This window comes from Eleginops maclovinus, chromosome 23, assembly GCF_036324505.1.
Source record: "Eleginops maclovinus isolate JMC-PN-2008 ecotype Puerto Natales chromosome 23, JC_Emac_rtc_rv5, whole genome shotgun sequence".
Lineage (NCBI taxonomy): Eukaryota > Metazoa > Chordata > Actinopteri > Perciformes > Eleginopidae > Eleginops > Eleginops maclovinus.
In genome coordinates this window covers 1,413,809-1,435,576 of record NC_086371.1, presented here as the reverse complement: position 1 = coordinate 1,435,576, position 21,768 = coordinate 1,413,809, and the positions used below count along the sequence as shown (strand labels likewise).

The following is a 21,768-nucleotide window of genomic DNA, read 5'->3' as shown; positions in this document are numbered from 1 at the left end:
AAGCTAAAGGCGGCTAATGTTGGGCTATAAAGGAACCACAGCACGGTCACATGACTTCAGCTCACCACTGCTAAGCTAAAGGCGGCTAATATTGGGCTATAAAGGAACCACAGCACGGTCACATGACTTCAGCTCACCACTGCTAAGCTAAAGGCGGCTAATGTTGGGCTATAAAGGAACTACAGCACGGTCACATGACTTCACGTCTCCACCGCTAAGCTAAAGGCGGCTAATGTTGGGCTATAAAGGAACCACAGCACGGTCACATGACTTCAGCTCACCACCGCTAAGCTAAAGGCGGCTAATGTTGGGCTATAAAGGAACTACAGCACGGTCACATGACTTCAGCTCACCACCGCTAAGCTAAAGGCGGCTAATGTTGGGCTATAAAGGAACTACAGCACGGTCACATGACTTCAGCTCACCACCGCTAAGCTAAAGGTGGCTAATGTTGGGCTATAAAGGAACTACAGCACGGTCACATGACTTCACCTCATCACCGCTAAGCTAAAGGAGGCTAATGTTGGGAAAATCTAGTTGAAATGAAATATATTTGGCTGTTTCTAACACACATCTCCCTTTCCTCCTCCCCAGTTTTTGCCAGACTCTCATCCACCTGTTGAAAGGGAACATCGGTACGGGGCTGCTGGGTTTGCCTCTGGCGGTGAAGAACGCAGGCCTGGTGGTGAGTGCACTCAGATTGTGTTATCTCATAATTATACCGGGTCACATGGCGGGTCTGGAGACGCATAATTAGATTCTGCTCCCAGTGTTGTCATCAGGCTTTGTTTTGTACTGGCAGCAGCTCTTCAGCTTCATGTTTGTGGGAGGAAAGTACATTTGAAACACGTTTATATTGGGAGTGCCATCGTTGTATTGGATATAGGATTTGCAACACCTGAAGTTTAAAAGGTTAAAGGGGAAGGCCAATGTATTATTTAGACCAGAGGTATTCAACTAAAATTCAACAAGGTCCAGTTAGAGAACATTTCCTCAAGCAAAGGTCTGGAACATCAAAATGTCTAACTGGTTCTGAATGAGTGTGATATACTTTAGCTGTGACCTAGCAGCTGTATCAACGTCTGCATGTCATCAACAACTGACTGTCTCACCAAACAAACAAAGGACAACAACAACAATACTAATTGTCTCTTGAACTACAGATGTACAGAGTAATACCGTAGATATTGTAATGTTCCACTCGGGCTGCTTTTAAAGTAAAATAGAGAAAATAAATCAGTAGCTTTTGGAAATGTGTGCATCTTAAAAGAGCTGAATTTAGAGAGAGTAAATAAAGAGCAGCAGCTGGAGTTTCCCTTTCTCTGTGTTAACCGTTTCACACCTTAACAGTTTCAGCCAGTTATAGAACAGATCAGTCCGAACACATCAGAACCATCAGAACCATCAGAACTTTGAACTGTTTTAAGGTTTGGCTAACTCGTCTCTCCCCTTACTCTTCACTCCTTGTTCTCTCTCCCGCTAACTCCCCTCACTCTTCTCTCCATCTTCTGTCTCCCGCTAACTCCCCTCTCCCCTCACTCTTCTCTCCATCTTCTGTCTCCCGCTAACTTGTCTCTCCCCTCACTCTTCTCTCCATCTTCTATCTCCCGCTAACTCCCCTCTCCCCTCACTCTTCTCTCCATCTTCTGTCTCCCGCTAACTTGTCTCTCCCCTCACTCTTCTCTCCATCTTCTCTCTCCCGCTAACTCGTCTCTCCCCTCACTCTTCTCTCTCTCTCTCTCCCGCTAACTTGTCTCTCCCCTCACTCTTCTCTCTCTCTCTCTCCCGCTAACTTGTCTCTTCTTCTTGTGTTTATCTCCCTGTATCGCTCACTCGTCTCTTGCGCCCCCTGTTGGCGCTGGTTAAAATGGAATTTTCCCGTCAAAATGAAAATCCCTTATTAATGTATTGATTATAGGTTCCGGTCCGTATAGGTCGGCGTCAGGGTCCGGACCCGGACCGCGGGAACTATGATTTCTACTGTACGCTGAGTCTGGAAACACACACGCAACCCGTTTTTCAGCATCCTATAACACTGTCTGCCTGAAAGCTCTAACACACTTTAATGTTTGATGATCTCTATACTTCTTGGCCTGTTACACACAGCGTCTGTCCTGTTTCTGGGGTTTGTCTTCTAAATATCTAAAAAGGAGTGAGAGATCTTGGGAGTTAAAGATGTCAGGAACAATTCACTTCCTGTATTGGCTTGGAAAAGCAGATATGAGGGATGTTAATTGGACTGTTAATAATGCTGTTGCAGGCAGTTGTTTTGTCCTTCACTCACTTCCTGTTTTGTTTTCCTGTCTGCAGCTCGGCCCCATCAGCCTGCTGTGTATGGGGGTGATAGCGGTCCACTGTATGAGGGTGCTGGTGAAATGTTCCCACTACCTCAGTATAAAGTGAGTAGTGTGTGTGTGTGTGTGTGTGTGTGTGTGTGTGTGTGTGTAAGTAATGGTGTGTCCAATCCTGTAAAACCAACATTACCGCGATTAATTTGGTTATCTGTCAGTGACTCACCGCACCGTGCAGACCAATACACAACCATTATGCTTTATAGCTGAACCAAAGAGGAGGTAACCTATGACCCATTATGTGTTTTATTGACGTCTTAGTGTGTCAACTGCGGCGTCTAACGCAGATCAGATTCCTATTAGTGTGTGTTGCTGTCCACCGCCGCCCTTTGCCCTCTTCACACAGGGATGCACACACCCGCTAAGCAAACAGGATCACACAGACACACAGGGAGGATACAGAGCTCAGCACGGCGACTACAAAGAGAAGCAGTCACATCTCAAATTGAGAAAATGAGAGAAAAGGCTCATGAGAAAACAGACGCTGTTCCTGTTTCTGAGGATTCATTATTACAGTCAATGCTTCCTCTTATTGATGAAGCATTTAGATAAAAACTTCCCAGTCTTATCTAACTTCTTTTTAACGACTTTTCCCACAACTTTCATGACTGAATAAAAAGAGATTAACACCATCGAAAGCACAATCTGTGTTCAGACGTTGTCTCGGTGGCATTGTCTCTAATTCAAACTGGGAATATAATCAGAATAGTGTTGCACGCTGCACCGATACTATAAAGGTATCGCGATACCCTGCCGTTAAAAACCCAACGATTCCCCCGTTTCATCAGTATCGGTACTTAAAGAGTGGCATTGTTTTAATAAGAGCCGTATTTCTTGTGTGTGTTCAGCGCTCTGCTTCCACTCCCTGCAGCCTGCCTGCAGTGCCTCCCCTCTCTCATGCACGCTCTAGCTGTCATATCATGTGACCAAACGAGAGCATGGCTGCGAGTGCGTGCTATTCCCGATGCGACTCGGCTTGTTGACAAAAAAGATGCATGAAACGAAATTTGGAAATACTTTGGTTTCATCTCTGCTGACGGAGACACGCAGCTCTACATGATCACCGCCGCAGCTCCACCCGTTGTGACGGGACCGGTGCACCGAGCAAAACAAGTTAAATACCTGACACACTTAACTATCTGATCTACATCTGGAACTAGCTGAACGAGTTATTAATATGTTTATTCTTCACTGTCGGGTCACTCATTACTGGAGCATTGAGCTGCATGAGACGGAGCATACGACTGGCTGTCAGGAGAGGGAGAGAGGGAGAGGGGAACAGAGAGCACTCCATGTATTTCTCCCGTGTTATGATCCAAAGTTCATGTAAACTGTTGAATAATGTACTTCATCTACTATAAGTAGTTTGTTGGACTGATTTTTTCTCCAGGTTTGAAATAAAGCACAATACTGACGTTTAAGATGGTTTCCCCTTTTTTAAGAAAAGTATCGAAATCGTAATTCTTGACTTGGTATGGAAACAGAAATGTTGGCATCGTGACAACACTGAAACAGAATAGATGTGAATAACAGGTGTGATGTGTTTCAGGATGGACAGGGCGTCTCTGACGTACGGCGAGGCGATGCAGTACGGGATGGAGAACGTGTCCTGGCTCAGGAGACACTCGCAGTGGGGAAAGTAAGACCATATCAGTCTCTCAAGTACCTATTTTAGTAAGTTATGTGAGGTCTGTGTCTCATCAGGGTAGAAGCACTGTTCCAGAGGCTCTCGCACTGTGGGGCGGTCACTGTGTAACGGTTATAGGGGTTTTAGGGTCAGACATCCTAACAATGCTATGCGTCTCCCTCCCTTTCAGACAGACGGTGAACGTGTTTCTGATCATCACTCAGCTCGGCTTCTGCTGCGTGTACTTCGTCTTTCTCAGTGACAACATCAAGCAGGTACACACACACACACACACACACACACACACACACACACACACACACACACACACACACACACACACACACACACACACACACACACACACACACACACACTCACTCCTTATCCTCAAGGTATAAGAGTGGTGCAGGAATGAGTTCTAGACCTGGAAATTGGTCAGCAGTTATCACTTCCTGGTTCCCTGTTCTGGATGTCAATGGTTTACTGACTGTGTTTTTGGTTGCTAGCCTAACTAAGGTCTGCAGTTAACACAAGCTGAAGAGATTTTAACATTTTGTGAATGTCTGAAGCTTCTACGTGTCGTAAAAAAGAGTGGTTTCTAAGAAGTAAAGGACACTAGTGCTGGGCAGTGCCTTCATTATAGCGTTATCATGATGATATGAGATTAGATATCGACTTACATTTGCGATCGCAACATGGCATATCTGTCTCCTTCTTGTTTTAAATGCTGGATTACAGTTAAGTGATGTCATTTAGCACCAATATTTAACCCCACAATCTCTCAAAAATATCAATATCAAGGTTTTTGATGCTTACTTTCCGGGTCATTCTTCGAAAATACGTTATCACTGCACCGCTCTTTTACTGACATGGTATTCCTAAACCTTAAATGAAACCTTGAGTACACTACAGGTAGATTAATATGGGTTTTATCTTGCTTTATAGCCCTGTACTGCTTGTCCAACAATCTAGATGCATTAACGTCACACAGCTGGAGTAATGAACCTGTTTCTCGGTTCACTCTGGATTTATGGAGTCCCCTCCGAGTGGTTAGTCACATGAAGGTCATGTGGAAGCTCCCGGAGTTATGTAAGAGTGTTGCTCTTGTTTGAACATGTACTCACAGAGAGAGTGACAAGCTCCCAGTGTTTACTTATACCACACTGGACAAATAGGTCACCGGTAGAAGAGGGGATGAGAGAGCATGCTTCACTTGAAAATATGGATGAAAAACCAAACCAGCTTCAGAGAATTTCAAACCAAAATGCAGTGAAATGTTAAAGTGATGCCAGAAAACAATATCTCTGTTGGTCAGAAAGGGTTTAAAGAGTCCAGAAATATGAAGATGGGGTCAGATGTCTGGTCAGAGGGCAGAGACAGCTTACGGAGATAAATAGGTGATGGATGTCCGGTGGGTCTGCGGGGGACGAGTGGCAGGCAGCAGGCTGACACTGAGACTGAGATTTCAGATCCTTTCTTTCACTCTCCTTTTTTCTGGAGAGGAAGTAAAGGAACCGGAGCTCTGGATTTATTTGTTGTTGGTGGTACAATATATGACTCGGCAGCTTTGAGACGTGAAGACACGATTATTTTCCGCTTCACTCTGATGCAGGATTTTCACCTGGAAGTGGGCGGGGCTTAATTTAGACCAGAAGTGATGATAGCGCCTCCTATTATATTTCTCTAGAAAAAAACCTGGCTTTTCAGCAGTGAGACTACAGACGGATTCGTTCAGTCTTGTGAGTGGAAGTGTGTAGGCTCGGTTTGGAATTTGGCCAAAGAACAGAGTAATTAGGTGCAAGCTAAGAACTAGTTTTTCGGGGCAAAGAGAAACAGGAAGAACTGGTTCTTAATTGGGCACTAGCCGGCCTTGAGGTGAAGTCAGCAAGGACATAATCAGAACCGGAGAGAGAGAGCAATCTTGGCTAGACTACATTGACTAACATGTTCAACATACTCCGATTAGTAATATCAGTTTTCGGCGACTAAAGCTAAAGTAGTTACAGGTTTCCTTCTGCTAAGATAAGGCAGACATTGACGAAATTATAACTTGACAAAAAACAGGAAGAGGTCGACTGAATAGGATAAGAAAATAACTCTGAAAGGTTTCCACTCACTTCCTACATGGCTGTTTATCTCTGATGGTTGTGAGCTTTGACCCGTGGCCTTATGACCACCTATTGATCTGATGTCATGGCTGTGGGTCTGGAAACATTACCGGTAATCTCACACCAGCTAAAAGCCTTAAAGTGAAACATCTGACCTGGGATTTAAGAGTAGAGTCTGCATTTTAAACCAATGTTCAAGCAAAGTATTTTGAGTTGTTGCATAATATCAAGAACACTTTGGATCTGGTGCATTGTATTTAGTCGATATTTTCTGTCTTCTGAATCAAATTCATCAGTATGCACGCACTACTTTAAAGCAGATGTGTATTTCAGTGGTTGGAGTCAAACTGTGGAATTGTCTACAGAATGATTTAAAGGGTTGTATAAATATTTTTCAGTTCAAGAAGATGTTTAAAAAAAGAGTAACTAAACTTTATGAAGTGGCAGGTAATCTGTTTCGTTGATTGTGAATTAGTGTACATGTGGCTTGTTTCTTTTCTCACGTTACTGTAAGTATTTGTTGTAAGTAACTATAATTGACAGAGCATCTATTTTGATTGTTCACTTATGTTTTGAGTAAGGGGCAGGCACAATGAGAGTTATTCTTCTCCCTGCTCCTTTTCGCTCATGGAATGTGTAAAGAGTTGTGTTTTTGAAAGTGAATGGATTTTCTTTTCTTATGTTGTGCACCATCATGAGCGGAACAAATCAAAATCAAATCAAATGAAGTTCTCCTGGATAATGTAGTGTGTAGTATCGTGTCTCACCACTAGAGGGTGCTGCCTGTCTACTGTACTGGTCTCACTCAAACCGTCAAACTTTTGAAGGAGTTTGTTTCTCCTTTCAAACCTGGTTGTCATGTTTTGACCAAATGAGTGTTCTTGAAGCTTGAGCAGTTTAGTTTAGTTTAGTATATTTGTTGAGTTGTCAGGAATCTTGTACAAAAACAGATAAGATCCTTTGCACCAGATTATACCAGTTTGCTCATTTCCATCTGCAGTTCCTGGGCAGGTCGACACACATTACAGCAATTCAACAACATTAACACATAAAGATATCACAACATGTTTCATACACAAAATGTACATTTCTATTTTCAAAAAGTATAAACGATACGAGTCACAGAAAGCTAAACCAATGAGTGATTGGTTATTTAAAATCCATTTCTTGGACAAATCAGCTTTTAGTGAATTTAGAATATAGTTCCATTCTTTTATTGCTCTGTATGAGGACGAGGACTGACCCACTACAGATCCTCTTTCAGGGACTCCCTCCTAGTGGTGGACCTGTAGTCCTGCAGGTGGTTTCAGAGCAGAGCTGGACACACAAACAGTCACTGCATTTATAGCATTGTGAGAGGCAGTGAATGCTTTGTGTTGATGATGCTCTCAGTGGGAAATGAACATCTGTGGTGGAAAGTTACAAGAAATGTAGTTAAGTTTACATTTAAGGTTCTCGTACTTGAGTATCTTCCTTTTAAGCCAACTAAAACCTATCCTCGACTACTTCTCGGAGGTAAATATTGCATTAAATATACTGACATTAGTTTTCCATCCCATTCCTTTGTAGAGAAAACCACTCATCTCCAGAATTCCACTTGGTTTTCAATGTCAGGGATGACCTGAATGGTTATTTCCTCCTTCTTATGCTAAATAAAAAGCATATTGGATTAGCTTTGAGCTACTTTATAGGGAAATTATGTCTCCAGGCCTCAATTCTCAGCAAGCCTTCCTTCTCCCTTTCATTAACACCCCCCCCCCCCCCATACCTCCTCTTTTCTCCCCAGGTGGTGGAAGCAGCGAATGCCACCACCTCCAACTGCCACATGAACTACACCAACCAGACGCAGGTTCTGGTGCCCAGCTTCGACTCGCGCCTCTACATGCTCTGCTTCCTGCCCGCCGTCATCCTGCTGGTGTTCGTCCCCGACCTCAAATACCTGGCCCCCTTCTCTCTGGTGGCCAACCTGATGATGACGTTGAGCCTCATCCTCATCTACTTCTACTCACTCTCGGTGAACAAAGCATTTCATCTGCGCTCTTTTCCTCAGACAAACATGTGCCAATATACACACCAGCCTTTCTGAAGCCACTGCAATGTTTTAATGCACAGTTTGCAAATCCTTTGACTAAATCTTGTGGTGTTTCAAGGACTTATTATGCATCAGGGCAAGCAGCAAACAAACATGAAGTATCACTGTGAACGTTCTCTCAGTCGGACCAATGCAGGAAGGAATTACCTCTCTCATTAGTCTTTATTAATCCAGAGAAGATTCTGCAATTTATTTTGGAGAGAGCGAACAGAAACATGCACAAGCTATAAAAACTCAAACGCATTTCACAGTTAGCTGAGAAAGCTTACTGTTTCTAGTAAACCAGGTAACGCATCGACTACATATAACTCCTTCCTTTAAATGTGCAACACATTTTAATGTAAGTCAAGCTACTCTAAAGCTATAGTTTCCCACTTTGGTTTATGTTGCAGGAATGATTGTTCCTAATTACATCCAAAAACATTATTACGAGCGTGTGTTATTTATGAGAATCAGGTCCAAGGTGTTATTACCTGGACCTCCTGACTGCAAATCAGATTTCTACTATTCCAATATTAGTACAGACAATTTATGAATCTGACAAACAAACAAAATGAGTGGAAGCGGGAGGGCAGAAAGCATAGCTAGCCCTCCCGTTACTCATCCAGTTGCAGGATGAAAAGAAAAGATAAATCAATAATTAAACAAATTAACAACATTTTATATATATATATACACATATACACACACCCTGTTTATAATATATATATAGTTATAATTACCATCATGGTAAATAGACTTGTACTTATATAGCGCTTTATCCACTCTTCGACTGCTCAGTGCTTTTACATACTACATGTCATTCACACAGAGCAGTACACTTTCTGCTCTAGGTCACTACCTTTCACACACATTCATACACCGTTGGCCATCGGGAGCACATCGGGGTTAGGTTACATCCATATACATTTTATTAAGGAAAAAAAACAACAAATAAATCCAAACAAAAACCAAAAACAGCAGCTAGGTACTGTATACACATTCGTGGGTCATTTCAGTAGTCTCAAGAAAATATTTCTGAATCTTAATTTGGATTGTTTATGACACTTGAGATCAGATCAGCCTAAAATCTAACCAGCCAATCAGAGAAGAGTAGAGAAGAGTTTAGTAGATAAACAATTCTTTATTTTCCCCCCTTTGCAGAACATCAAGTACCCCATCGACCTCCCCAAAGTTGGGAGACTCAAAGACTATCCTCTCTTCTTTGGGACGGCCATCTTCGCCTTCGAAGGGATCGGAGTGGTACGTGATTGAAAGCAGCTTTACATCCTGTATAAACATGAAGGGTGTGTCTGGATTCTGACCTGTGATTGCATTTCTACCTGGTATTACAATCGTCCTCCTCAGTCAACATACATGTAGCCTTCATTATAGAGTCCAGGAAACAATATCTATCCATCAGAAGTGACTTTCCTCTCACCTCTAAAGCCAAATGATCCTTGAACCATGCATCACCTCACTCCAAGTGTGTTTGTCTTGCAGGTTCTTCCTTTGGAGAACAAGATGCAACGGCCTCAGAGCTTCATCCCCGTGCTGTACGTGGGGATGGGCATCGTCACCTTCCTCTACATCAGCCTGGGCACCATCGGGTACCTGTGCTTTGGAGAGACCATCGGGGGGAGCATCACCCTCAACCTGCCCAACTGCTGGTGAGAAAACAGCAACACTAATAACCGTGTGGCGCTGCCCTCTAGTGGTCATAAAGAGGAAGGCATTTAAACTCCACCTCTGGCAAAGTGGTCAAATAATAAACAGCCAAAATAACACGTTTCATATCTGAGACCAGGTGTAATACTTATTAAGACTCATGTATATATTTAACCCTATGATTCCAGCTCGGGTTTGTGTATTATGGTCTGGTTTGCCTTGATTAACACCACCCTCTTTGATGATGCATATTCATTTACTCTGTCTCTCTGAGCTCATTTTAAAAGCCAATTGAATTAGTTTTGTCTTTACTCGTGACTATCGGCACAGACAGGAGGCGGACGTCTGGTCAAATGACTCCGGACTCTTAATTAGTGGAAGAGATTGGCTTTTCAATAAGGTTGAAAATCAAAGCCTTTAATCGCTATCATCTCTGTTTGAAAAACAAGGACTTGTTTTAAAAGGTTTCTGATGAAAGCTTTACTGAGAGCATAAACTCGCGCTCCAATTGGCTAGTGCTCAAATAGATTGTACGTGATAGGCTAAGGGGCGGGACATCTCTAAGCGGTGAACATCAGCAGGAGAGGACTCTTTAAAGTAGAGACACTACATACTGATATACACCTGAACATCAGCAGGAGAGGACTCTTTAAAGTAGAGACACTACATACTGATATACACCTGAACATCAGCAGGAGAGGACTCTTTAAAGTAGAGACGCTACATACTGATATACACCTGAACATCAGCAGGAGAGGACTCTTTAAAGTAGAGACTCTACATACTGATATACACCTGAACATCAGCAGGAGAGGACTCTTTAAAGTAGAGACTCTACATACTGATATACACCTGAACATCAGCAGGAGAGGACTCTTTAAAGTAGAGACTCTACATACTGATATACACCTGAACATCAGCAGGAGAGGACTCTTTAAAGTAGAGACACTACATACTGATATACACCTGAACATCAGCAGGAGAGGACTCTTTAAAGTAGAGACACTACATACTGATATACACCTGAACATCAGCAGGAGAGGACTCTTTAAAGTAGAGACTCTACATACTGATACACACCTGAACATCAGCAGGAGAGGACTCTTTAAAGTAGAGACACTACATACTGATATACACCTGAACATCAGCAGGAGAGGACTCTTTAAAGTAGAGACTCTACATACTGACATACACCTGAACATCAGCAGGAGAGGACTCTTTAAAGTAGAGACTCTACATACTGATATACACCTGAACATCAGCAGGAGAGGACTCTTTAAAGTAGAGACTCTACATACTGATATACACCTGAACATCAGCAGGAGAGGACTCTTTAAAGTAGAGACACTACATACTGATATACACCTGAACATCAGCAGGAGAGGACTCTTTAAAGTAGAGACTCTACATACTGACATACACCTGAACATCAGCAGGAGAGGACTCTTTAAAGTAGAGACACTACATACTGATATACACCTGAACATCAGCAGGAGAGGACTCTTTAAAGTAGAGACACTACATACTGATATACACCTGAACATCAGCAGGAGAGGAAGGCACTCTATGACTATTTCTATCCCACTTTCCAGGTTGTACCAGGTTGTGAAGCTGCTCTACTGTTTCGGGATCTTCATCACATTCGCCCTGCAGTTCTACGTCCCCGCAGAGATCCTCATCCCCCCCGTAATTGCCCGGGTGTCGGTGAGGTGGGAACGTCCCGTGGACATGCTGCTGCGCACCGTGCTCGTCCTCTTCACATGTGAGTGAAATTAGAACTATGTGGTCGAAAGGCTGCCAGTGTGTTTTGCCGTGGGGTCATCTTTGGACAAATTCAAAGTATCATCACGGCACTTCAGTTTGGCATTAGAGCAGCAGGAGATGGGAATCATGCTCAAGTTCCACGTTGACATAAGCTTTCAGAGCGTCTAGATTACAAGCTCATTACCCCCATTTCCACACCAACACACTTGGTCACAGAATTCCTCTCAGGGGTCAGGTGGTAATTAACCGGGTCAGAAAGTAGAAATCAGAGCAACGCAAAAAGAATTTTCTCAGATCTCCGCTTTTTTCGGGGTGGATTTCTGGGTTTTCCAGCTCTCTGCACTCCACAGTTAATGAAAACTTCCCATCACCTCCGAGTGATTGATTTATGGAAACCACGGCGCTCGTTAACCCCCGGGTTCTTCATTTCCTTTATTAGCTGTGATTGGAGCCCGGAGAGCATTGTGCACAGTGTCCGCGCCGCACAGGTTTCTGCACCTGCATTTTGATTGGCTAATAAAAGGGGAATCAGTGCATGCATGTGCCACTACACGTCTGCAGTTCATTTGCAGGGCGGCTCGTGGTTCATCTGCCAATGAGCTGCATGTAAGTGCTGTGAATGTGGAGGTGGAGATGGAGCAACAAGAAAGGACTTGCAGTTGGATCTATAATAACGTTTGCTCGAATGAAGGAGTTGAAGGACGAAGTGCTGCGGGGGGAATCAGACTTCTCCTATATGCAGTTCTGCGAGCAGGAGATTGCTTTTGGTTTTGAATGAGAATATTGCGAGAGACTGAAGCGGTGCATTGTATCGTGTGCATACGTGATGGGCACATTTTCCAGAGAAAGCCCCTGAGAGTCTCACTCTTTGAATCAAGAGCAGATGGCGGTCCAAAGGGAGATGTCTTTGTTCCACTTCTGCTGCCGTGTTCAGAGATGAGGGTTTGCTTCTAGGTTGTCCAAGGCAGAAAAAGTACTCAGAAATGAACGGCCTAACACACGGCAGCCACATCACTCACAGCTGGCGTATAAGCTTCTTCTTACACAGATCAATGGAAATGATTATTATACGGACACGGCAGCCATGAGTAAACTTCTCTCTCTGCTGAGCGGTGTTTGGAAAGGTCAGGGCATTTCACTGCAGGGAGATTTCTTTTGAAGTGAGTGCTTTATTTCAATTTAGCAGAGATGCATTCAGGGGTTGGAGGAGCGTGCTGTTACTGATGCTCTGGATCAGATAGCCTTTCAGTCCGCTGTAGGGATGGTTGGCCGTTTTTCATGCAGTGGTACGTGACACTGTTACCTTGTAGGGTTTGACAAGTTAACGTATTGCTAGCTGTTAAGTGCAACCCTAATACCTGATTGATTTGGAGAAAAATCGAACTTTAACTCAAGTAAACTGTCTTTTTTGACTTTCTCCTCAAAGGTCTTTACCATTTGTACAACACTCACACTGTATCCATACCCTCTTATACAGATGGAGAGAAAAGGCTTTCCACAGAGGAATAACATGCTATCAATATGCCAATCCCTTGAGCCACAGCTGGAATAACTTATCCGTATAAAGCAGTTAACCAGTTGACCCTCAGTCAGATTCCAATCCACCCCTTGTCAGCTTACAGAGGGTCAATTAAATTACCGTCCAAACCCATACATGTGCCATTCCAACACCCCTGGCTTTGACGGTTCCCAGTGGATTACAGGAAAGACACTATAGCAGAAAGCAATTCACGCCAATAAACCCTGCAGCCCACCCCCACCTCCACCCATTCGTCCCTCGGAACTGAGGACGAAGACAAATGGGTTGGTCTCAACACACAGACGATGCCAATTTTCCCCAGCACCATATAATGTATTACTTCAGGATCATTTGAGAAGCGAGGCGTGGAACAGCACGGTTTTATTTCCTACGTGTTTGGCGGAGTAGCCTCTTGTGTCGGTAAGCTATCGATGGAAACAAGAGGACATGAGGAAGATGCGTGAGCCTCTTCTGGTTCCTTTTGCTTCTCCTAAAGCACTGGCACAGAGGGCATTCAATTGACCAGACTTCTTTCTGCGGATTGATATGACAGTCCCTTGTTCCTCCATAGCAGCGGCCTGTTATTCTAGGTAGCAGTCTGTTAGCGGAAATGAACAGACCTCTGGAGTGTCCCAATTGACCAATCAGAATGGAGTATTTAATTAAGCTGTGTAATTAAAAGCAATAATAGACTCCAGGCGACTTTATCCCCAATATTTGTGAGGGATGTTGGCATATTACGACTCTGCTGAAGGTCTTCAAATCCAGCACTGATTGCCTGTCTAGTTATATGCTGCTACACAAACCCTCAACACAGATGCTGCCTTCGTTCGTTCGTTCGTTCGTTCGTTCGAGAGAGAGAGAGAGAGAGAGAGAGCTGAAGGAGAATGAGAGAGAGAGAGAGAGAGAGAGAGCTGAAGGAGAATGAGAGAGAGAGAGAGAGAGAGAGAGAGAGAGAGCTGAAGGAGAATGAGAGAGAGAGAGAGAGAGAGAGCTGAAGGAGAATGGAGGCACATTTGAAGCCTCTATTCACTCCCTTTTGTGTTTGTTTCGTCCCTCATGTTGCAGGTATTGCACAATGAGACGTTACGCTTCCAACTTGGCCGGGTAAAAAAGGTCTCTTGATGACATTTGGCAGCACAAAGAGAGAGAGTGGCAGCTCATCAGGATGTGTCAAAGTCCTTTTTTTTTACCTTTGTTGAATCACTGCGACTGTTTATGCCCTTTCTGTCGAGCCCCCATTCATCCCTCTGTCAGGAAAAGTGTGCAGGATTACTGTTCCTGCATCCCGTTGCTGGTTCAATGGACACGCATGGGTTAGCTATTGAGTGCCAGGATTATGTAAGAACTTGCCTTATACTTGTTCAGATGTTCTGTAGTGTAGACATTTCAATATACTCACCTATAGGTAACCAAACACGATCACTTCCTCTGTGAGCCAATTTCCATTTATCCCAAGATGTACGTCAATTACTTCTAAATCACAGTTTCAAAGAGGATTCTGGCATGGATTTCTTCATGAAACAGGCCTCTAAACAAGAGTCAACACATCCCTAATCATCATATGTTCCCTCACAGCTGTGCAATCATATCAGACAAGTGTTGTCTTTGCTACAGAACATTGTCGTACGTCCACCCTGAAGCCTCTGTTCCTCTCACTGACACTCTAACAGCAGATGTATAATCGGGTTCAGAAATAAATCCAGCTGTTCAGAGTGCTATCTCTTGTGGGTTTTGAATATTTATGTTCCTGATTATAGGTCCTCATGTGGGTACAAGGCTTAGGTAAACTCTGGAGCATTTAGTGCCTTAGAGCCTGGGACTATTGGCTTGTTGGGAGGCTCTCTACATGCACTTGAAGGTCAAATAATGTCTTGAAAACAGCAATCTGATGCTCGTCTGTGTGTGCTTAAGGAGACCTGTGAGAGACTGCCATGTTGTTTTGTCCACTTCAGAGCCACGTTATTAGCATACAGATCAGTAGTTTGTTGGCTTTGTTCTGATTAAAATGCTTCCTTGATCTTAAAGGCTTCAAAAATGTCAAATTGAACATACAAGCATTAAAAAAATGGCCTTAAACAGAAACGATCGGAAACTAGGATGTACTTAAACCTAAGAAGCCAAAAGATAGAACTGAAGCTGGATGGTACCAGACTGCATTTTTATATGGCTTTACGCAGTCCCATGCAAGGAAACTAACACACACTCACACACCCTTCAGGAACATGCGGACCTGAGGGGCTAGGATTGAATCCAGAATCTTCCGATTGCTGGACCAATTTAATCTGTTCTGATCTGTGTTCTGGGAAATATTTTAGGGCCGTGTTACCACGCTTGCACCTGTTGGCCACGGTAGATTCCTGATGAGAAATGACGTTATAATCAAAGTGTAATTAAATAAACAATCCCCACAGTCCAAACATAACAGTCCCTCCAGCAGACGGTTACCTGTTAAGTAAAGGAATTCAAACACCTTGTATTTGTAGTGTTGTTTACCCCCTTAGGACACATCATTGTATTAGTAACTGTACACACTGTGAATGCTATTACAGCGTTCCCCCAGGGCTGCACGTTTATTTAATCATCACATAAAGTCTAAGTGTTTCTAGAGGATCTAGAAGAAGTAGTGAGTGCGTAAACCGCATCCAACGAAACGGTGTAATTGCAGAGGAAGGACAATTAGAAATTCAGGGGGTTCAATCTTTCCAAAGACCGCCAGTCTGTTTTTGATAAACCTCGATTACGTCCTCATCCTCCATCCCCAGCTCTTTCGGAGTTTGGTTGTCTGCGATTCTCTGTCCTTCAAACAGAAACCTTAGCGTGCTTTCTGGAACACTCTGTCTCTGGCTGTAAGACTCCTTCAGCTTCTTCAGATGTGTCGTCATTTTGACCTTAAAGTGGATTTCGCTGCTGTCCTGACCGATGTACTCTCCATCCTTCTTACCCCGTCCATCTTGGCTGGATGGTTTTGTCTCCGTATCTGACATGGTTTCCCTCTGTTTATGTTGTTAAGATATAGTGACTATAGCCCCCGTTAGATCTCCCCACTCCTCCTTCCTCTCTCCTAGAAGAGTTTAAAGGATCTTTATTTGGAGCAGGAGCCGTAATGATGCTGGCTTCAGGTACACTGCACTGCTCTGAAAATGAAGGCACATTCAGTCTGTGTTTGCTGAACAGCTTTAAACACGTGTCTGGTCATCAACATAAGGACATCCCACCTGCTGATGGACAGACAGCGATTGTTAACGCAGGGACGGGGAACATGCATACTTGGACTTGAGTGCACGACAATCAATCAAACCGCTTTTAAGACACGTTGAACACAGGTTGGCACCACATAAAGCCCATCACAACCATAACGATGGCGCTTTAAGAAGTAAAACTATACAGGCATACTTTGCTTAAGATGAAGTGCATTCCATGATTAATTTGGGGGGTTGAACGACTTATGAACACAGCTACCCCCCCTTGTGTCTAGACTAGAGGTCTACACTGGTCCACTTGGTTCCTCCATGCATCCCTGTCGGAGGGCACTAAGACACAAATGAAGGAAGCAAAGGATGCAAGTTAAGCGACTTGGCATCCTGCCCAGGTCCAAATGAACTTTTTTAGTTTCTCATCCTCGGTTTACTGATAAGTATTTCACTTTCTTTGGAGCTGCTTCCTCGTCTTCACAGAGACTTAAAGACTCACCTTAGGGACGCATTGTTGACGGGGTCATTCACTCATCGTTAAACCCCCATCCTCCCCTCTCTCCTTCCTCCAAAGCTGAAGGTTCTCTCGATGTCTACGGTACTCTCTTGCAAACCGAAGCTTGTTTATCTCTTATTTCTGCAGCATCAGAGATCGAGCGTCCAAATTAGAACGCTCGCCTTTTTTTAAATCTGCCATTTTGATCCACGTTCTGCCGATCCCTCAGGCGACAGCAGCCTTTTAGCCTCGTAGCGTTCGCTTATTGTCTTTGGAGGATCAGGGCCATCTCAAGATATCCCCCGACTCTCTCCTGGCAGTCTCCGGCTCTGATCGGAAAGCATCAAATGGAGTTTAAAGAGCGCCCTTCACCAACACAAAGCCTTTTTCCTTTAAGTGACATACTTACCCCCCCCCCCCTCCACAGAGAGCATTCCTGTCACATAACAGCTCGACCTTGCTGTCGCCCTGTATATTGATTTGAAAGACTTTGTGGATATGCTGATTGTGGTTCAAAGAGTCTTTTATGAAACAGAAACACAGACTTCTCTTTGTCACTCACTCCGGGAAGAGGCTGACAAACACAGCGGGGGAAAGTGTGTAACACATGCCCCTGTGCACACTACATGATATACACCTGAACATCAGCAGGAGAGGACTCTTTAAAGTAGAGACGCTACATACTGATATACACCTGAACATCAGCAGGAGAGGACTCTTTAAAGTAGAGACTCTACATACTGATATACACCTGAACATCAGCAGGAGAGGACTCTTTAAAGTAGAGACTCTACATACTGATATACACCTGAACATCAGCAGGAGAGGACTCTTTAAAGTAGAGACACTACATACTGATATACACCTGAACATCAGCAGGAGAGGACTCTTTAAAGTAGAGACGCTACATACTGATATACACCTGAACATCAGCAGGAGAGGACTCTTTAAAGTAGAGACACTACATACTGATATACACCTGAACATCAGCAGGAGAGGACTCTTTAAAGTAGAGACGCTACATACTGATATACACCTGAACATCAGCAGGAGATGACTCTTTAAAGTAGAGACTCTACATACTGATATACACCTGAACATCAGCAGGAGAGGACTCTTTAAAGTAGAGACTCTACATACTGATATACACCTGAACATCAGCAGGAGAGGACTCTTTAAAGTAGAGACACTACATACTGATATACACCTGAACATCAGCAGGAGAGGACTCTTTAAAGTAGAGACGCTACTGATATACACCTGAACATCAGCAGGAGAGGACTCTTTAAAGTAGAGACTCTACATACTGATATACACCTGAACATCAGCAGGAGAGGACTCTTTAAAGAAATCGTAGCAACACCCTCAGTAGTGCAGAGTTCTTTAAAGGGTCCTTCTTCGGTTTGAGCTACTGTGAAAACGTTTGAAAGAAAATGGCCCCCGTTATGAACCTCCTCTCCCCCTTCTCCTCCAGGTGCGTTGGCCATCCTGATCCCGGAGCTGGACCTGGTCATCTCGTTGGTGGGCTCGGTCAGCAGCAGCTTCCTGGCGCTGATCTTCCCCCCCATCCTGCAGATCATCACCTTCCACACGGAGGGTCTGTCGCCGCTGGTGACCATCAAGAACGCCGTCATCAGCCTGATCGGGCTCATCGGCTTCATCACGGGAACTTACATCGCCATCGAGCAGATCATCGAGCGCAACGGACACAAAGGCGCCGAGGCGTTCTCCTCCTTCATGGTGCAGTGATGACCCCAAAGACTTTAGGAAACGTATTTGGGCACATTTTATATTTAGTTTTATCCTTCCATTTGCTGCTGTTGGATATGGCGGCCACTTTTCTTTTTTATCATTAATCTATCGCGTGTTTAAGAAGCTGTAAGGAGTTCTGTTTCATCATGCTGTAAAATCTGCCTCGTTTCATCAAGTCCTGGAGAGTAGAGCAACAATAACTCAATAATGATAAATCCATTCCTTCAGGTAGCTTCCAGAGCTGTTAGGTATTTAAGAGGTAGTCTATCGTTGTGAATATATCCATGTTTAATCAAACTACCTCACAGAATGGTTTATTTAAATCCGGATTATCTAAACTCGTTCCACATGTAGTGAACTTCTCCTTTAACTTATTTAGAAGAACATCGACATTTGTGTTGCACTTTGATCAATGCCTTATTCAGTAACGGCGCTCTACTCTGACACTAGACGCATCATGCAACTCTAAATCCAGCATCTGTATTTTTACCATTACCAACAAATAATGGGGTTGAGTGTCCTTACATGGAATCAAAATCAAAAAGGAACAAATTGGGGAAAAAAAACGCCTTTCTGAAGCGAGGCGTTGCAGTAGTGCTTAAAAGGATGGAAGTAAATAACACTCACCAAAGACAAAAGTAGGAGTTGTTTTTTTGTAATTCAGAGATTACTTTAGGCCATTAAGTCCCAAATACAGCTCTTCAAACATGCAATACTTACCTGGGTATTTACCGAAGAGTCATTCTTTTTGGGGCTCCGAGATTTTACGTCAGAATTCAGTTTTTTATCATTTTTCTCATAAAGTCGGAATATTGAGTAAAAAGTCAGATTTTCAAGAAAAAACTGAATTTTAAACAAAAGTCAAATTTGTTATATTTTGCGAAAAAGTCCGAATTTTGAATATTTGGGAAAAACTCTGGAATTCTGAAGTAAAAAATGTAATTTCTGATATTTTCTTAAAAAGCCAGAATGTTCAGGAGAAAGGCAGACTCTTTTTTCAGAACTCTTCGGGTCTGATTCATCTGGTTCATCCCCAAAATCCCCAAAACGAAGTAGAAGATTTGTCACAACAGCAGTGCAGTGTTTGCTCGCCATGATGCACCAAAAATCACGTAATGCTCGAACCTAAGATCTGGATTGAAGTCGAATTATTTAAAAAAGGGAAATGATCTCATTCAGGACAAGATGAAGAATATCAGGATTGCTTTTCTTGGGAAAGCAAATCAGGATTTCATTTAAAAACAGATAATTATAAGCAGTAAACGCTCAGGGATGCTCAACCCTAGAGTACACGTCACATTACTAAACAGAACACTTCAACCGTAGAAGTAGATCAGACTTTAGTGGTACCGTCTTTACGTGGGAGCTCTTCCGTGTTCCTGGTTTTTGATCCAGTTGTGTTTTGATGGTGTTGTTTGGTTATTGAACAGCATGCATTTTTTAAATCCTAACCTTGAACATGTTTTTTTCCTTTGGTTGTAACTACAGAGCGGCTCTGCGTGTAATATAATGTAATATGTCTGTAATATAAAACACACACTGTAATGACGTGTTCTCGGTTCCACGGGTCAAACCGTCATCGGACCGACGCGCTCTGTACGTCTGAAGCTTCGTGTCGCCGTGTTCTGTGGCAGTATAAAGAAGGCTTATTTTTACAGACTTTAAATCAGCTGTTTGTGTATATATCCATTTGTTGCATATGTAAATGTCTGCACACACACACACACACACACACACACACACACACACACACACACACACACACACACACACACACAGTTTTAATTTATTTTAAATACCCATGTTTTCTTTTATTCTGGAATTGATGTGCTAAAATTGCCACTTGACACTTTAAGGGACAATGGCATGAGGATGATGATGATGATGATGATGATGATGATGATGATGATGATGATGATGACGATGTGAAGCTTCTGAAAGAAGAGTCATTTTAACTTTCATTTATTGCTGACTAATGATTTTTCTAGTTAATAATTTCGTTATTTTACACAAGATTAATTGTCTAACCCATTTTAGAGTCATCATTCGAGCTGTCCGCTTCATCGGTTTGATATTTGTATTTTAATAAATTAACGACAACTGATATCTTTATTCTCACCTCTTTATTCCTCTCTGAATAAATACATTTCAAAGCACACGATGTGTCTGTTTTTGAAGTCTCTGCTGGGAAGATTTCTTCTGTGTGTTTTAAACGGACAGTTCGACCAGAAATCAGAATCAGAAATCCTTCCTTGCACACACACACACACACACACACACACACACACACACACACACACACGATGCAACATTCATCCTCCCCTCCCCAGGAGTGTGAAACACAGTGATGTGGTCAGAACAACAATTTCTCGTCTCTCTTTTTTCGGTATTCTCACGTTTAATATTCAATATGAAGTCAGAACTCGCTGAGGACGGGGTGTGACGAGTTATTGCACGACACTTTAGGAATGAGACACACATCCTCACAGTATTGCTTTGTTTTTTCTTCCACACTAACACACAGACACCTCTGATCCAGATGTGTCACATTGAGTCATCCCGGATGATGAAGAGGAGGAGGTGGAGAGTCCATTTGTTCCTGTTTCAGGTGGAAGAAATGAAAACGTGCCATAAAAAGTCGAGTTGAGTTTAAAGTCCTTTACAAGTCTGTTTAGCCCTTTAACCAAAGCATTCCACATGTAAAAGTGACCATTGCAAAGTGGCTGTATTAAAACCATAACCATTAAAACCGTATATCACAATATCCTCCCAGAAAACCGTGCATTTATAAAACCGTAAATGGTTTATGAATGTCCGTCAAGTAAAAACACTGACGTGTGTTTGTTATTTGGCCCCTGTCAGACAGAAAGCACTGATGTAAATATAGTTTGAGGCTGCGTTGCAATAGAATCAGACAGGCTTGGGTCGTAATGGATTACACCAGGATACAAAGAGAGGTAACTGTATTCCCTTACAGTTACATGGAAATATGTAATCAGATTACTGTTATATGTAAGAATGTTGGATTACTCAGGACTGCAGTGTTTAGTAGAACCTAAAACCATCATGTAGTGTTTGTTGTAAAGGAAAGTCTAACCCTCCTACGGATGCGGCTGGCACACAAACCAGTGTTTACTCCCTACCTGAGGAGCAAATACATCATCATGTTTTACTGCGTGTGTGTGTGTGTGTGTGTGTGTGTGTGTGTGTGTGTG

At 43.1% G+C, this 21,768-nt stretch overlaps 1 protein-coding gene across 1 annotated transcript; it reads left to right on the top strand.

Moving 5' to 3' along the window:
* The first annotated feature begins 589 nt into the window (after positions 1 to 589).
* On the top strand, positions 590 to 20,709 carry slc36a1 (solute carrier family 36 member 1). The gene is made up of 9 exons (XM_063876458.1): positions 590 to 685; positions 2,311 to 2,399; positions 3,901 to 3,990; positions 4,169 to 4,253; positions 7,876 to 8,103; positions 9,325 to 9,423; positions 9,664 to 9,830; positions 11,421 to 11,590; positions 18,276 to 20,709. Exons 2-9 carry the CDS (start codon positions 2,335 to 2,337, stop codon positions 18,548 to 18,550), a joined length of 1,179 nt encoding a protein of 392 aa, XP_063732528.1. The 5' UTR covers positions 590 to 685; positions 2,311 to 2,334; the 3' UTR covers positions 18,551 to 20,709.
* Positions 20,710 to 21,768: the final 1,059 nt, after the last annotated feature.

Bases quoted from the DNA above. Each gene is read 5' to 3' on its own strand.
- slc36a1 (XM_063876458.1), top strand. From the start codon at position 2,335: ATGGGGGTGATAGCGGTCCACTGTATGAGGGTGCTGGTGAAATGTTCC. The intron at 3,991-4,168 runs GTAAGACCATAT...CCTCCCTTTCAG, and splicing joins AGACACTCGCAGTGGGGAAA to ACAGACGGTGAACGTGTTTC. The intron at 11,591-18,275 runs GTGAGTGAAATT...CTTCTCCTCCAG, and splicing joins CGTGCTCGTCCTCTTCACAT to GTGCGTTGGCCATCCTGATC.